An 18,839-nucleotide genomic window follows, 5' to 3' on the forward strand; every position below is an offset into this window, starting at 1 on the left:
AACCCTGAAAAGAACAGCTCAGACCATCGTATATATTTCAACGCTGGTTCAGAAAATTGTATGCACGTTAGTGCTAGTTTAGTGCTGGCAAAACATACACAATTACTTGTGAAGCTATTATTTATTCGGATTTGGATAGCACCTACATAGACAAAAGTATTTTTTTTCTGTGTAAACACTGTTTAAAAGCCAGCATATTAAAATAATTGACATATTTGCAAACTAAAGCAATTAACAAAAATTTCCTTTTTCATATATACAAACATAATTTCAAACACATTCAGTGTATTTATGTATGAATATCAAGAGTAGCAGCAAGTACACATTTTGAATAAATTACACAAGACCTCTCAAAGCAAGCACCTGAGAGATAACAGCATCCTAAGTAGTTCAATGCCCTGCTGTTCACCTGTCTGTGCTTGTGATGTGTACCACACTTGAACAAAGATGCATCATTGTGCCATTGTTCTGTTTTATGACTCTGTAATGATTTGAATAATAATAGTCACAACAGCCAGCGCTCCAGGCTTCGTGACTCAACAAGCAAACACTCAGAGCAAATAATTACTGCTGGACAGTGCAAAACGTCAAAACAACTCCATTAGAAATAAATGCAAACACCACACAACACAGATGCCTAACACTGTAAATACAATTATTTTATCTGCAAGCATATACTTACCGAAATTTACACTAAGTGAACAATCAAAATGTCATCCTGATGGTTTTTAAATTAGAGTGAACTGTTCCTGAAAAGATGACAAAAGTATTCTTATAGAGAAACATTACAAATTATACATAGTTTAAACATGGAACAAAAAATAAATAAATATATATACACAATATCCATTTTGTTCATAAGTACTTGAAGCAGTTGATGCATGCATTGTGTGGCCTGTTCTCTGAAGTGTGTTATTTCTGCACTGCTAGGGGCTTAAGTCCAAAAATATAGTTTGATTTCAAACAGGCTTCCTGAATGCATCTGGCCCGTCAACCAAAGAGTACCATCCAAAATTCACATGACAGGTGAGTTCAGCTGGTTAGGATGCTCAAACAAACAGAGCAATGTTTCAGTGGTGCTGCAGTCTTTACACTTCTCAAATAACTCACAGATTACTTATAGTTGTCTCTACATAAAGTAAAAAGACACTGCAAATTTTTTGTGTGTGTGTGTGTGTGCGTGTTTCCCTTCTAAATTGGCTTTCAAGCTTGAGTGGAAGAATGCAGCCTCACATCAACGATGTGTTTCAGAGCTATGCCATTATTTCATGCACATCATCTCTGGGGATTGTGGGGAACATCACCTTTTGCGGTGAGCAGAAAAATAACCCCTTGGCTAAAAATTTCAATTCCACTGAAGGTTCATGTGCTCTTACGCTAGACACAATGTCATTTTCAAAAAGTGTGGGTAATTCACAGAGGCTAATAGGTCTATTCAATCCTTCCATCCGTAAGTCTCGCAGGTCAAAACATACGGCACTGTGTTCTTCTAGTCGGCGGTGGTGACTGGTGAAGTGGCTCCCCGCAGGATTGACCCAGCAAGCCCTTCTCATGATGGAGCTACACAGCCTGGTCAGATATCCTGGAGATGTTGTCAAAGTTGTTTACTTGGGTAGACAGGGATTTGCGGCTATCTGTGCTGGTTCTCGCTCTGACTCTCTCCTGGTGTGTCTCATCTCTACCGGAGCAATGACAGATGAACGCTGCTTTGAACTCCTCTCGAAATTTACCTGCAAGGAAAAATATTCAGGATTTGATTTAAAACTTCAAATTAACCTAATCCACATTTTTCACAGATAAGTGAGCTAATGCTGTGGATTAAATTGTCACAAATGTCATTCCCAAATGAACATCAGTAAGAACACCCACACTTGCTCCAATGTAAACTAATGCTACTTAATTAGCGTTATTTTATATACATTCACAGTTGAGATCACTGACAGGTTCACGTGGCCTGTGGGTATGCTTATATATCCCAGAACAAATGAAGGACTGATAATGGACAGTCTTTATACTTCAACATAAACATCATCTTTCAGAAAGAGCAACCTGGAAATGCCTCTAGTCATGTCAGTACATCACCTATTTTAAAATGGCAGGTTTTTATACACTCTCAGAACAAAAAAAAAAAAAGGCAAAAACTGTACTTTTAGGGGTAGAACAGCTTGTTATTGGGACAGGGTGACAAAAGGGACTATAAAAACATCAACAACTCTTTTCAAGCCTTTCAAATTCAAACCAAAGTTTTGGTCCACCGTGTGACTGGTGCGGTTAAATGTATTAATCTTCAGAAGGTGCACTAAATCTTCCACGTTGCTCTAAATGATGTCTAAAGCATCCTTGACCGGGTAATGATGTACTCGGTATTACCAAACCTGTACCACGGTGCACAAAGAGAATATTGCAATGCTAATGATAATAAATAATTAGCGTGCTGGTTTGGAATGAAAAGGTGCAGGATGTTTCTGGAGGGCAAACGGCATTTCAAAGCTTTGAGGTTCTCTGTGTGTTAGCAGGCAGTGTAGGGAATGAAAGCTGCGATGTCTTAGTGTGACCAGCAGATGGAGGGAATGACGTGTAGCGCAGTTGTTCTCAACTCTGGTCATCTATATGTCTTTCTTCATTGACACAACCAGATCAATTCACACAGCTCTCTGCTAACATGATGATGATTTCCATCTGGTGTCTAAAGAAGAAAGACACTCAAAATTGCTGTGGGTCTCCAGAACCAGAATTTTGGTGGAACCTCTGATGTAGTGGAAAGGTGTCAAATACTCACCACTGAGGAAATTGTAGATAATTGGATTGGCAGCGCTGTTGGCGTATATAAGCCAGTGTGAGAAGGTGAACCAGGCATAGACAGTCTCTCTGTTGTCTGTGTTTTTAAAAACGCCAAATACTCTGCAGACAGGTGGACAAAAACATAAAAATGCAACCATCAAAAACAGCTTCTAACATGTTTAATAAATCGAGCATTTATTATAGAGCTGGGGCTTTTTAAATACACTCAGACCCTCCACTGAAAACCCTTAAAAGGAGACGATTTTTATAGGCATTTTATTACAGCCTTCAGTTCAGTCAAATACATGCCGTCTGCAAAGCATCTTAAACTAGTGAGGTGAAAATACTTGTCCATGCTAATATGTTGAATTATTTCAAAAACATTACTAAACCAGAATTCATTATAGATATAGATTCTTGGCTTGAACAGAATTCAGAGTACAAAGGACCACATAATTAACAGATATTATCTGAACAGTCTGTCTCAAGCCTTAAAGAACATTTTGCCTCCCATTACTCATAACAATGTATTACATCACTATAAGAGCTACTACTTTTACACTATTTTGTGAAGCATTTTTAAATAAGCAAAACTTAGTATTACTTTTGTTTTTAAATGTCTCTGTTGTAGGGATAACTGAGGCTGTTACAATACACATCTCGATGCATATAGCCAACGATACGATGCATTAAAGATACATATAAAGCAGATACCGATGCGATACGATACGATTCAACACAATTCAGTTCGATGCAATACAATGCTTTGGACAAAATATGATCTTCTTCAGTTAGTCATTGTCAAATGATTTGGCTCCATAAAGCAAATTTAACATAGATCAACCTCAGTTACTGTGGCAACTAATGCTGGGAAACTAACCTGGTCCGGGGCATGCTAACTGTCAGGCTAAACTGAGATCCTCTAACACTGACCAATAGGAACGCAATGGTATTACCACTGACTCTCTCACATATAGCCATGCAGCCTTTCTCTCTGGTTTTATGACAGCTGTAGCCTACCTTTTATAGTTAGCAGAACAGATAGCAGAACATTAGAACATTGCAATCTAACATAGCTCTTTAAAGCATTAAAATCACTAAATTAATAGATAAAAGCACGAAATAAAAAAATGAAAAGTAGTAATAAAAAAAATATATATTTTACCTGCTATATGAAACACACATTAACTCTTTTGAGCTTAGTAATTAGGACTGTATTAGCTTACATTTAATTTACCCATTACAAAACTCCCTTTACCCCGTTAAAAAATTAAAAACAAATCTGAGATTACGAGACTAAAATCTTAATATTACAAGAATAAAGTCGAAACATTTCAAGCATAAAGTCAAAATAGTTTAAGAATAAAGTCAAAATTACGATAATTAATATGTAGCAATTATGAGATTAAAGTTATAATATTTTGAGAGTATATTAGCCTATTGCGCAAGCAAATGGAAACGGATTGGAAGCACTGGGAAATATTCCAAAGTCTCAGCTTTCAAATTTTGTCAGTCTTATAGCCAAATACAAACAATATGTCTTAAAATGATGTGTTTTTCACACTCTTTTTTTTCACACTCTTTAATGTGGCGTGACGTGGCCTTCCGTTCGACTGCCACAAGAGGTCGCCTCTCCATCATATTGACTCTCACACCACACATCACACTGGACTGCATTTCCCATCATCCATTGCACGGATGACACACACACAGCTGATTGCACCGATTGCACATACACAGCCGAATGAACTAATCACATAGCTGTCACCAATCACACGCTCACCTGAGAGCTATTACACACACTACATAAAACACACTCAGATCCTGATCTAGTTGCAGAGTATTGTTTAGCACTCTCCTAGTGTTAGCTACTTACCAAGCCTGTGCCTGTTTAGTCTCCTGTATTGTTCTGCGCTTATCACATTCCGAGTGTTAGCTGCTTTGCGGAGCCATTCCTAGTTTCTGTTTCTTATTTTAGTTTAAGTCTAGTCTTTTCGTGTTGCCTTGTTGTCTGGTTCCTGATCTTATGCCTTTTATCTAGGATGGTCATATGCTCAAAAAATCAACAATCACTTCACAGACAGCAGAGACACACGGAGCCTGTGGCAAGCCATTCAGACCATCACTGACTACAAGCCCCCGCCACAGGCCTGTGATGATGACACATCCCTCCCCGATGCACTCAACCACTTTCATTCACGGTTTGAAATGCAGAATGACACACCTGCACAAAAACTGCCCACATCTCCCAACGACCGTGCGCTCTGTCTGTCTCCAGCCGACGTAAGGAAGACCCTAATCTAGGATTAACCCACGCAAGGCTGACAACATACCTGGCCGTGTTCTGAGAGACTGTGCTGCACAGCTGACAGATGTCCTAACAGATATCTTCAACACCTCGCTGAGCCAGGCAGTCGTCCCCACATGTCTCAAATCCACAGCAATCATACCAAAGAAATTACCTGTGTCCTGTCTAAATGACTACCGTCCCATAGCACTGACTCCAATCATGATGAAGTGCTTTGAGAGGCTAGTCATGCACAACATCAAAACCAGCCTCCCCAACACACTCGGCCCGCTCCAGTTTGCATACCGTCCAAACCGCTCTACAGACGATGCAATTTCCTCCACCCTCCACCTAGAAAATAAAGACTCCTATGTTAGAGTGCTGTTCATTGACTTCAGCTCGGCATTTAACACAATAATCCCACAACAGCTCATAAATAAACTAAACCTGCTGGGCCTTAACAATTCCCTTTGTAATTGGATCCTGGACTTTCTAAACGGAAGACCTCAGTCAGTGGACCTCAGTCGGCCACAACACCCCGAGCTCTACCACACTGAGTACAGGTGCCCCACAAGGCTGTGTGCTCAGCCCGCTGCTCTTCACACTGCTGACCCACGACTGCACTGCCAAGTTCAGCTCCAACCACATCATCAAGTTTGCTGATGACACAACAGTGGTAGGTCTCATCAGCAACAACGATGAAACGCACTACCGAGAGGAAGTGGCACAGCTGGCTGAATGGTGTGGCACTAACAATCTGTCCCTCAATGTGGAGAAGACAAAGGAGGTTGTGATGGACTTCAGAAGAAACTCCGTTGACCACCCCCCACTGACCATCGACAGCTCGACTGTGGAGAGAGTCAACAGCACTAAATTCCTGGGGGTGCACATCATAGAGGATCTCACCTGGACCACCAACACCCTGTCACTCTCCAAAAAGGCACGACAGCGCCTACACTTTCTCCGCCGGCTGAAAAGAGCAAGTCTCCCTCCACCCATCCTCACCACATTCTACAGAGGCACCATTGAGAGTGTGCTGACCAGCTGCATCACTGTCTGGTACGGGAAATGCAGTGCTGATGACCGCAAGACCCTCCAGCGGACAGTGAACACAGCTGCAAAGATCATCACCCCTCTCCCCTCCATCCTGGACATTTTCGTTACACGATGCTCCAGCAAAACCAACAGCATCGTGAAGGACTCCACCCATCCCTCCCACAGTCTCTTCCAGCTCCTGCCATCAGGAAGACGTACCGGAGCATCAGAGCCCGCTCCGCCAGACTGCTCAACAGCTTTTTCCCCCAGGCTGTGAGAGCCCTGAACTCAAACCACCCCGCCCCCTCTGAAACCCCATGCAAACCCCTACCTTCTGAAACATGGAACAATAAAAACACATTATTGTTGTAAGACACGTTGTTTGTATTTCGCTATAAAACTAATTTTGAAAGCTAAGGCTTTGTTTTATATTAAAAGTACCAAAAGCTCAAGGGGGGCTGGCACACTACAAATAACAAATGCAATCGAAGACATTAAATATTATTTCCAAGCATACTGTCCCCACTAGTGAGACATGGTATGATTTCTGCTAATATTCCCACATATAGTACCCCATGCACGTAAACAACGCATGCGCAACAAGTGTTTACCTCTGCGTAAACAAGGCGTAGCACATGTTCGTTCTACATCAGCAGCACCACGCGCATGTGTTGTTTATGTGCATAGGTACTATATGTGGGAATATTAGCAGAAATCAAGCCATGCGTCATACTCGCGGGGGTCTAATTTCAAAAGATTTTTGAACTTTGGTATGGCAAGGAAACAATACAAAATTCTGACAATTTTGTTATGTGGAAATGTTTAAATCTTGTAGTGTTACAATTAACCCCGCATGTATGCCCTGCTCACCACGTACATGTAAAAACCTTATTGGTAGGTAGCCAAATGCATATGAAGGAAAGAAAACAGATGGTAGAAATGAATGAACATAGCCTACCTGAAACAGTTTTCGTAACATTTGAATTTTCCGGTGTATGCAATCTCATGCTGAATACAGCGCAGTGAAGTGAGTGAGTTTCTTCCCATTAATAATGCAGACCAGTGAGTCTTTTAATAATTACGTCGCTCTGAGACCATCACTGTTATTACAACTCGTTCGCGAGTCGCGACTGTGCTTCAAAACACACAACACATGTTTTAAATCGCTCACTTAATTGAAATTAATTGACTTAAGAATATTGCAGTTCGTAATTAATGTTGGTAGGCTATATTGTGCAACCCTAGACTGAACTGTGTGAGTGTGTGTCATTGAAACAAATTTAGCTGCAGCCAAGTGACTTTGTGCGACCCACCTTGTCCCACTCTGTGACCAGCAATTTGAAAACCCCTGCTTTAGCCAGTCCAGGGGCAAAATCCAGATGCTTTGGTTGTTTTGGGGATGTGCACTGTTAATAGCCAATCACACTGTGTGGACTGTACTACCTTTATGGCACTGTAAATAAAACACCTTGCACAAGTGTGATCCATCATTGTTTTTGTTTTTGTTTTTTTAACAAATTCACATTCACAAGAGGGGGTCCTGGCTCCATCTTGTGTGACAGTCTTTTATGGTTTTGCTGACATTCCATGCTACTTCACCTGACCTGATTGGCGTTTTCACTCATGCTTCAGATACAGGCCAATGCAGAAGCAATCCCTTAGCACCAACAATGATGCAGCGTTGAGTTCCACTCTAAAGGGAACTAATGTGGATCACATTCGAGAATAATTACAAAACAAAACTCATCAATTGGCATTAGAATGTCATCACAATCCAAAACATTAATGGTCTAAAAATAGGCTTTGTTGTCTTTGTTTAATTTCTTTTCGGCCATGTTTTGACAGATATTTTGAGATTTAAACGCAGGGACAGAGGAGGTGTAAGTATAATTGGTGTGTTATAAGTACATGCACTACCTCAGCCAAGTATCATTTTGCTTACCTCTTCATGATGTTGAGAACACTGATGGGCAGATAACAGAGTGCAAACACAAACAGCACTACCATCAGCATGCGTGCCGTCTTCCGTCGAGCTTTAACCTGTTTGATCTCCGCTGAGACGGTGTTGGTTCTCACCTTCACCGATTCTCCTGAGCCTACAGCATGGGCGGAACACTGCAGCGACTTCCATTTCCTTTGAAGCACCAATGATGTTCCAGGAATCTGTTCAGAGATAAAGCACTATGTGTTATGGGTAACGGTGCAGCAATTCAGACTATGTCTATATTGCCACATTTTTAGCAATGAATACAGAAGTAAAGACTTTAGATGATGTGCAGTTGCTAGTAAACAAAAGCAAACCTATAGCACTACCAAATCCAAAACCTAGTCAAGCCAAATTCCACCTCGGTTATAATGCTACATTAGGATGCAGATGCGCATGTAGGCAGGAGACCAATAGACAGATCTCTGTGTTTTGGAACAGAGCCGGAATTAAAAAAAAAAAAAAAAAGCTATTTTTCTCTGGCTCCTAGGTTTATGTTGTTATTTCACTTTAATGGCAATGAAAAGAACCTATTACTTATCATAAAACTCAAATTACTGAACCTACACCTGATAAAAAAAAAAAAAAACATTAAGGGCCCTATTTTAACGTTCTAAGCGCATGGTCTAAAGCGCACGGCGCAAGTGCACTCAGTCCGAATCCACTTTTGCTAGTTTAAGCACGGGGAAACGTTCGGCGCGCCCAGGGCATGGTCTAAACGGGTTGTCCCTATTCTTTTAATGAGTAATGGGTGTTTTGTGGGCGTAACGTGCAATAAACCAATCAGAGTCTCATCTCCCATTCCATTTAAGAGCAAGTTGTGCAAGCGACATGGCGGATTCGCTATTTAAACGGCGGAATTTTAAGGCGCACAGACTGAACGCGTCTCCAGAGAGCAAACGAATCTGCTCGAGCAAATAGGTAGGCTAATTCTGATACACGCAATGACTATCCATTATGACATGTATTTTTATATTTATGTAGCCTGCACAATAATATTCTTTTACACTGTAATCCTTTAATTTTTTATATTTGGCATGTTTGCGTGCTGCTGCGCATCCCTGTGTGTAATAAGCAAAGTGAACATGCGTTGTGGCACATTTTCTACTTAGGCGCTCCTTAAATAAAAATAAATAAATAAATATTGCGCCATTGACTTTATACTTTAGAGCAAGTTTGAGTTGGTCTATGGCACAAAATAGCAACGTGCCAACAATGCGCCCGATCACATCTCGTTTCCAGACTAGCACGCCCATGGGCGCACAAATGGACGTAAATGCATTTGCTCTTTAAACAAACACCTTGCGCCGCATTGCGCCGGGTGTATGATAGGGCCCAAAGTGTTGAGTCAAAAATGCTGACATACCTGTTGACACCAGAGTTTGTGACAGATCTGAATGTATGCCAGGACCATCAAACATAATGGAGCAAAATAAGTGACAATAAAGAAGCAGGTGTGGTACACCTTAGGGTAGATTTCATCTGCAGAAGAGAGAATCAAACAACAACATCACTCAAATGCACATGACATTCACAAACTAAACACAGAAGAGAGTTTTTAGGAAAGGTAAAGGGAGCTTTTGGGCACGATGGAAAATTTTGAAAATATGTTGTAAAAAATTGCAAGAAAAGAATGCTGTGTTGACCATTCAGCATCCATTATTTTAACTATAATCTACTGTAATTGCTCAGTGGTGGCTTACCCTTTCTTGAACATTCTACAAACTGAATGTAACAGGATTGAACATTATTAAACTTTTTCAAATGATATCTACTTTGGATATCTACATTGTTCAATATCATGATATTGATAATATCCTAATAAACCTAATTGCTTAAAAATGTGAAAAGGCAGACTCATTTCACTTTATAAAAGCCTTCCTGTTGGTTTTTATGTATATGAATTATATTCATGAAATTCAGAGCAGAATAGATTTTATCATGTTCCTTTGCTCAAAAAGAAACGTTCATCCTCTGGACCTGAGGCTTTCGAGCTTAAAGATAGTCCCTATATTTTCCAAGTCTTCTGAAACATACAGTAAAAGAACAGTTAAGCCCAGAATGAAAATTGTGTCATCATTTACTCACACTCATGCTGTTCTAAAGACGTGTAAGTTTCTTTCTTATGTTGAACACAAAAGAAGATATTTTGAAGAATGCTGGTAATCAAACAATTCCATAGGAAAATAAATTACTATGAAAGTCAATGTGGGTCATCAACAGTGTTGGGGGTAACGCATTACAAGTAACGCGAGTTACGTAATAATATTACTTTTTTCAAGTAACTAGTAAAGTAACGCATTACTTTTTAATTTACAAGAAAATATCTGAGTTACTTTTTCAAAAAAGTAACGCCAGTTACTTTTTGGCAGCAGCTATTTGCACTAGATTCAAGATTTTTATTTGTCACATACAAATAAAAATCTTGAATCTAGTGCAAATAGCCGCTGTTTAGACGCTATTTATACCAAGTGCAAATAGCATATTTTTTTTGTGACAGATGCTATTTACACTAAGTGCAAATAGCTATAGATTCTATTTACACTGTTAAAATAGCAAGATTTTCTGCTATTTATACTACTTATTGCAAATAGTGGCAATTATCTGCACCTCAGTATTGTAGTACATTATAAAACAGTACGCAATAATAACGTACTGAGTGTAAATTTTAATTCAAATTTATTAAATGGATGCCACCTTATTGGGACAATAAAGCCCTCCCTACACCTACCCTAACCCTACCCGATACTTTATTTTCAACTTTTTGATTATTTCCTTCATTTTTATTGAAAATAAATGCCTTTCTGATGCGATATGAGATTTGAAAAGGGAGAAAAAAATGTTTGGCAAAAGGTGGACTCGAACTCGGGTCGATCGCGTCATGCATGCGCTTTACCATCTACGCCACTGAAACTGATGTTCAACTAACCCAATCACACGTTAGTGGGCGGAGTTAGTGTAAATAGCCTTTGCCAACAAGATGGGCTATTTGCACTTAGTGTAAATAGACACTCCCTTACTTTTTCCCCATTTATTGACTGACAGTGCGATGTGTGAGCATGCTGTTACTATAGATCTAAATGTGAATGTGCATGAATTCATCCCACTGGCAAAAAACAGATTTAGTATTCATCAAAATGAATTAAAACAGTGAAATGCAAACTCAGAATATGACGCAAACTGCAATAATTAAATATGTTAAACAACACAAATGTATCTGATCCCATTTTATTAACCAATGTCTTTGCTGCTGACCTTTGATCCAGTTCAACCATACATACTAATAAGCAAAAATGACTTTAGATAAACTAACAATTGTACTTCATTGTTTTTTTTATTGCCGAAGAGTGTTAAACCTTCATATCCTGAGTTTTACTTTACAGACGTGAATTTACTTTTCCTTCACAAGATACAGGGCTTTTATATTTGTATTAATGTAATTTCTTGTATTAAAAACAATCAAGCCCTGCTCATATTTAAAAAGTAATGCAAAAGTAACGCAAAAGTAACGTAATTAGTTAGTTTTTTAGGGAGTAACGCAATATTGTAATGCATTACTTTTAAAAGTAACTTTCCCCAACACTGGTCATCAACTGTTTGCTTGCCAGCATTCTTCAAAATATCTTCTTTTATGTTCAACATAAGAAAGAAACTTGTACGAGGGTGTGTAAATTACAAAATGTTAATTTTGGGGAGAACTATTCCTTTAATGAAGAACAGATTTAAAATCCTCTCCTTGAAATGTTAAACCAATTTGAACAAAATCATTCCGATCAATTTTGTGAATTCATTTCATTTAAGATCAACTTTGAAAATAAACATTTCTCATGAATACTTCTCCAATGAACTTACTAAGAATACAGTATCAAAGGCAGTTATTTTCATTGAAACCAGTCTCAGGCAAGATTGTGCTTTCTTTTTTGAAAGATTTGGGTTTCTGTTGGGAAAATATTTGCACTTAAACTGTAGAAGGTACAATATATCATTACTGAAAATGTGAGGGAACACGAGGGAGGTTTGATTTTGCAACAGCAATTTTGAGCAATGGTAGCTTTGTGTTCTTTACAAGAACTTTATTTCGCAATTCCAGGTAAAGCAGCAAATGAGAACATGTGATAACAAACAGTCATTTAATGGAGACAGAAATGTGTTTTGAATCATCTCTCCATTGTCACAGAAAGGCCTGTTAGACACTTGAGACACTGTGATTATCTCTGAAATGGGGCTTGTTGAATTTAAAAATAAACAATAATTTCCTGTGTGTGCTGTAAAAGCAGTAAGCGTTACGAACAGTTGGCAGTCTTATTATCAATGTGGGTCTTAAAATTATTCTTCCCAGTTCATCAAACATCCTATTGTCACAGATCGACCAGGCTCCCAAACTAGCCAATCACAGTGAACACCATCACCGGAATTCTAATGAAGCACACCTGCACACAATCTGAAACTCATCACCCCTCACCATAAAGCCACTCAAACGTCCGGTCTCATTTCTACGAAGTGGACTCCTGTATGCTATCTCACCGACTTACCTGTTACCTACCTGCCTGTGTACTTACCTCTTGTGATCTCTCCAAGCGTTGTGTTTGTCCGTCTCCTAGTTCCTGGTTCTCCAGTCAAGAAAGCTGTCTTCAAACAGCGAGGTGTGTGGTCCTCTCTTCATCCACGAGTTCCTGTCAAGACAAGTCAGTCAAGTTATCCACTAATCTCTTCATCAGAAGTATATCTGCATTCCATACTCACCGTCTCATCCGTTGAATTGCTCTGCTGTCAATAAACATCACTACTTTGCATTAATCCTTTGTGTGAAGTCTGCTTCCCTAACAGAAGACCGGACCAACACCGAAGGTGCAGCATGAGCAATCCCGATCCCTTTCAGGAACTCGTGGCCCACCTCCGACGAGTTCTTGTTCCATCACCACCACCAGCACCCCCGATCAACTCAGTCACCAGTACCGCTGTTTCTTCGGCACCAATGATCTCCAGTCCCATGGCCAGACCAGCGCCCTTCTCTGGAGTGGCGGTGGAGTGCAACGGGTTCCTCCTGCAGTGTTCGCTGAACATTGATATGCAAACGCATCTGTATCCCACCGAAAAATTTAAAATAGCCTTCATCGTATCCCTCTTAACTGGTAAAGCACTCCAATGGGCTGAAACTATTTTTTTCACAGTCTGGTCCCGTCACTCAATGGTATAATAGTTTCACAACCCACTTCCGTGAAGTTTTTGGTCGAATAAATGGTGATCCTTCCATCAGCGATCACTCTACCATCTCCGCCAGGGTACCATCTATGATTACGCCCTCCAGTTTAGGACCCTGGTGGCGGCCAGTGGATGGAATGAGAGTGCCCTTCTCATCACCTTTCGGCAAGGTTTGGAACCCAAATTGCACTTGCAGCTTGCCAATTATGATGACTCCTGCGGTTTGTAAAGCTTTATTCAACAAACCATTCGATGCTCTACGTGCATACAGTCTTGTTTTGCTGAGCAGCCATCATTAACCCGTTGTTCTCCTCCCGTCCGCCACCCAGAGGCAAGTCTCCCTCCAGAACCTGTCCATGAACCCATGCAAACTGACAACACTCATCTGTCTGACTCTGAGCGGCAGAGGTGACTGAGGAATGGATTGTGCCTGTATTGTGGAAATAATGGGCATATAATATCCACATGCCCTGTTCGCCCTCCTCCTTTTGGTGAGTGTCATTCAACCCATCACTCAAAATATGAAGCCGCTCACAACTGTAGTCATGCTTGCTACCCCCAACATATCCATTCCAGTCCAGGCCCTCCTTGATTCTGGGTCCGCCGGGAATTTCATATCAGGGAGCCTCTGCCGCCAACTCAAGCTCTCGACCATTGCCAACCAGACAGTCTACCAAATTCACACAATAACCAGAAAGCCCATCGGACGAAGCACAGTCAAATTCAGCACCGGTCCCATTCATTTAAGAATAGGTCAGTTACATGAGAGCATTCACCTACTGGTTCTGGAGGGAACACACACTGACACCATTCTCGGGCGTCCATGGTTTGTACAACGTGAACCACAGATCTATTGGCGCACCGGAGAAGTCCTGAAGTGGGGCAATCACTGTTTCCCAGACAGTTTCCCTGGAATCCCGCAACCACTCAACCGACCTGTTCAGGCGATCCCAGTGAATTCAACGTCCATAGAGAGTCCAGTTGAGAAGCAATCCGTCGACATACCCACGTGTTATACCCCCTTCAGAGACATATTCTGCCTGAAGAAGGCCTCTCGATTGCCACCTCATCGGCCATGGGACTGCACGATCGATCTCATACCAGGTGAGCCAGTGCCCAAGGGTAAAATGTACCCCCTGTCACTTCCAGAACAGAAGGCCATGGAGGAGTATGTCAGTGAGGCTACATCCGCCCTTCCACCTCCCCTGCTGCTTAGAGTTTTTTCTTTGTGGCCAAGAAGGACGGAGGCTTGCGGCCTTACATAACAGTTAAATTCCGTTACCCTCTTTCTCTCATCCCAGCTGCCCTAGAACATCTTCGTGGTGCCACCATTTTCACGAAGTTAGACCTCCGCAGCGCGTATAACTTCATCCAGATACACGATGGGGACGAGTGGAAGACAGCCTTTGTAACACCCACCGGCCACTATGAATATTTGGTTATGCCATATGGCTTTGTCAACACCCCCTCCGTATTCCAGGATTTCATGCACGAGGTGCTCCGAGAGTATCTACAACGGTTCATCCTAGTGTACATCGATGACATCCTCATTTACTCTCAGAGCTTGGCCGAGCATCGCCACCATGTTGCAGAGGTCTTCCAACGTCTGAAGGAGTTCCATCTGTTCCTCAAAGCCGAAAAATGTTCATTCCATCAACCCCCAGTACAGTTCTTTGGATACATCATCGACAGTGGTGGCATCGAGGGGAAGGTGGATGCTATCCGGACCTGGCCAGTACCTACCAGTATTAAGGAACTCCAACTATTTCTAGGTTTCGCCAATTTCTATAGAAGACTCATCCAAGGTTACAGTGCCATAACCAGTCCCCTTACCAACCTTCTACGCAATAGGCCCAAGTCTCTGTCCTGGACACCAGCCACCACGGAAGCCTTTAAGAAATTGAAGGAAGCCTTCACTCATGCTCCAATCGGTGACTTCTGGCAATCAAGCTAGCCCTCGAAGAATGGAGGCATTGGCTGGAAGGTGGACAACACCCCTTTACAGTCCTCACCGACCATAAAAACCTACAATACCTGCGAAATGCTAAATGGCTCAATCCCCGCCAGACCCGCTGGGCACTTTTTTTAATTTTTTTTTACCCGGTTCAATTACCTGATCACGTATCACCCAGGGCCCAGAAATGTAAAGGCCGACGCCTTATCCCGTATCCATGCTCCTGAGGAAAAGGATGAAGAACCAGAGCCTATCATTCCAGAAAGAATCATTGCCTGCCCCATTCAGTGGAATTCTGAGCCAGATACGCCGGTCAATGCCTCCACAGCCACTCCGCCGGGCTGCCCACCTGGTGTACAGTACGTTCCTAGAACACAACGCACTTCTACCATCCGCTCCGTTCACAATTCTCTGGGCACTGGCCACCCAGGGGCCAACAGCACCCTCTCGCTGCTGAAGGATCGATACTGGTGGCCCAACATGGTCAGGGATGTGAGAAGGTTCGTCCTGGGCTGCACGGAATGCACCGGTTCCAAAAGACCTCGCCATTTACCAGCAGGCAAACTCCTCCCGCTGCCCGTTCCCAACTGTCCATGGTCACAGCTAGGGGTAGATTTCATCACCGACCTGCCTGCATCAGATGGTAACACATGTTTATTGGTGATTGTGGACCGATTTTCTAAGTCTTGTCGACTTCTTCCCCTCAGAGTTCTACAGCCATGGAGTTATTCAACTACGTCTTCAGATACTTCGGCATTCCAGAAGACATCGTGTCTGATCGCGGCTCACAATTCATCTCCAGAGTATGGAGAGGCTTCTTTAAAGTCCTAGGTGTGACCGTAAGTCTATCATCAGGCTACCATCCGCAGACGAATGGGCAGACGGAGAGGAAGATCCAGGAGATTGGTAGCTTCCTACGAACCTTCTGCCATAGCCACCAGGACTCTTGGAACCAGTTCATTGGCTGGGCCGAGTACGCCCAAAATTCCCTACGACAAGCTTCTACTGGACTCACTCCCTTCCAGTGCACATTCTGTTACCAGCCACTGCTATTCCCCTGGTCAGGGGAACCGTCGGAAGTACCTGTGGTTGACTACTGGTTCCGAGAGGGCGAGAGGGTCTGGGACGATGCTCACCATCAACTCCAACGTGCAGTTCGCAAGCGCAAGATGACAGCAGACCTTCGTAGGTCCGAAGCCCCACAGTATCAACCAGGACAGAAGGTCTGGCTGTCAACGAGACATCCGAATGCACCTGCCCTGCAAAAAGCTCAGTCCCAGTTATGTTGGCCCCTTCACCATACTGAGACAAACCCGGTCACCAACTACAATTACCACCACAATACAGAATCCATTCCACCTTTCACGTGTCACTCCTGAAACCTTATCACTCTCCTGTCTCTCCCTCCACAGAGCCTGGTCCGAGTGAAGAACCCCCTCTCCCGCTGATACTGGAGGACAGAGCCATTTATAAGATAAAGGAGATCCTGGACTCGCGGTGCCTTGGTGGTCGCTTGGAGTATCTCGTCGACTGGGAGGATTATGGTCCAGAGGAGAGGTCATGGGTCCCCAGAAATGACATCTTGGACCCTACACTACTTGAGGAATTCCACTCCACTCACCCAGATCGACCAGCCCCCAGAGGAAGAGGTAGAGCGGGCCGTGGAGAGGGGGGTAATGTCACAGATCGACCAGGCTCCCAAACTAGCCAATCACAGCGAACACCATCACCGGAATTCTAATGAAGCACACCTGCACACAATCTGAAACTCATCACCCCTCACCATAAAGCCACACACCTCACTGCACTCAAACGTCCGGTCTCGTTTCTACGAAGTGGACTCCTGTATGCTATCTCAGTGAATTACCTGTTACCTACCTACCTGCCTGTGTACTTGCATCTTGTGATCTCTCCAAGCGTTGTGTTTGTCCGTCTCCTGGTTCCTGGTTCTCCAGTCAAGAAAGCTGTCTTCAAACAGTGAGGTGTGTGTAGTCCTCTCTTCATCCACGAGTTCCTGTCAAGACAAGTCAGTCAAGTTATCCACTCATACCCCCTTTCCACCAGCTGGAACCAGGTGCTAGTTCAGAGCCAGTGCTATAGCCAGTTTTTAGTTGGTTCGACTGGCGAGCCCTTTAAGAACCGGTTGCTTTTCCACAGGCTAGAGAGCCAATACAGAGCCAGGTCTTACGTCACAATACATTTCATGTTTCGGTTCACTAGCGCGGCACAACAGGCTTGCTCGAGGTGCATCAGCGCCACGCAGACCGATCGATCGATCGGCACACAACATACTAAAGCACCGCGAGAGCGATCCCAAAGCATAAAGAGCAGTCTGCTTTCCAGTCGCTTCCGCAGCACCCCATTGCCTCGCACCAACCGGTCCACGCGGCGCCGATCCATCCCGAACAAGCCTAAACAAACTATCAGCAATGGTGGACCTTACGTTGCTATTGATGTTCATGGCTTTGCGATCCTACATCGGCATCCAAACACGGCAAATCATACGTGTTCGCGTTTAGCTGCTATTTCAAATATGGCGGTCCAAGTTTCTGTTCATCTTGTTGGTCACGGTAACCCCGCCCCCAGCCCCTGATGCAAGCGGTTCTTCCTTCTAGCCCAGCTATGTTTTAGTGCTACTTACGAACCGCTTTTCCTGGTTCGGAGCTGGTGCTTTGGGTGTCGAAAAACAAAGAACCGGTTTGAAACTAGGTTCTGGCTCCAAACCAGCACTGGAACAGCCTTGGTGGAAAAGGGGTATCATCTCTTCATCCGAAGTATATCTGCATTCCATACTCACCATCTCATCATCCGTTGAATTGCTCTGCTGTCAGTAAACATCACTACTTTGTATTAATCCTTTGTGTGAAGTCTGCTTCCCTAACACCTAGGTAGAGTGACAAATTTCTTCAAAAGCATCTCACGCTGTTTAGATTGACAGCCCAGGTTTGTAATATTTAGCAGAGCTGGGTTTTATTACAGTATTTGTGCGGCAACTCTAAGGAGAGCATTATAAAGTGGTATTCTAGCAGACAATGATAACAAGACCCTTTAGCAAATCTGCTTAAATTTATTGTGATTGACATCTGCTCTGAGCACAGTGATTTGCTCAAACACCTGTGGCTAAATCCTAAAGCCTGTAACTTGCAATGGCAGCACGATATCACAAAGAGCCGAAATTGCATCGGTTGTCATACTGTCAGCTTCACGACAGATTTGATTCATGACAGCCTACAGAGAACAGTTCCAAAATGGTGATAGAGCATCAAAGTCTTTGGAGAGTCAGAGAATTATTTAGAAGACTCTTTTAAGAGATTTTTAATGTTGGCAGCTCCCCAATGAGTGGAGTGTTGACTTCTGAGATCCACATTTGATTTCACTTTAATCTTATATTTATAGTGCTAAGGCATATACAATGAGGTAAAATCAAAACTGACATTTTTGATCTGGAAAAATTCTTCGTTCAAATGGTTTATAAAAAGACTTTGGCTAATAATTGAATTAATGTGAAAATGATTTGTTTTAATATTATGAACTTTCATACACTTTGACTTTCAAAAAACTCATCTTAAAAATCTTCATGTTTCAATATCAAATTT

The 18,839-nt window shown here is 42.4% G+C and overlaps 1 protein-coding gene across 1 annotated transcript in view; it reads right to left on the reverse strand.

The window, feature by feature from the left end:
• Positions 1-1,560: 1,560 nt before the first annotated feature.
• The window catches only part of LOC306882077 (orexin receptor type 2-like), a gene marked incomplete at both ends in the record, with an annotated part of 32,361 nt that continues 15,082 nt past the window's right edge, over positions 1,561-18,839 (reverse strand). Inside the window, 4 exons of the mRNA XM_079436530.1 lie at positions 1,561-1,730; positions 2,780-2,901; positions 8,046-8,266; positions 9,454-9,569. Of these exons, the coding sequence (XP_079292656.1) occupies positions 1,561-1,730; positions 2,780-2,901; positions 8,046-8,266; positions 9,454-9,569 (629 nt within the window). The remainder of the gene's footprint in view (positions 1,731-2,779; positions 2,902-8,045; positions 8,267-9,453; positions 9,570-18,839) is intronic.

The sequence above is a fragment of the Barbus barbus genome (assembly GCF_936440315.1).
Source record: "Barbus barbus genome assembly, chromosome: 16".
NCBI lineage: Eukaryota > Metazoa > Chordata > Actinopteri > Cypriniformes > Cyprinidae > Barbus > Barbus barbus.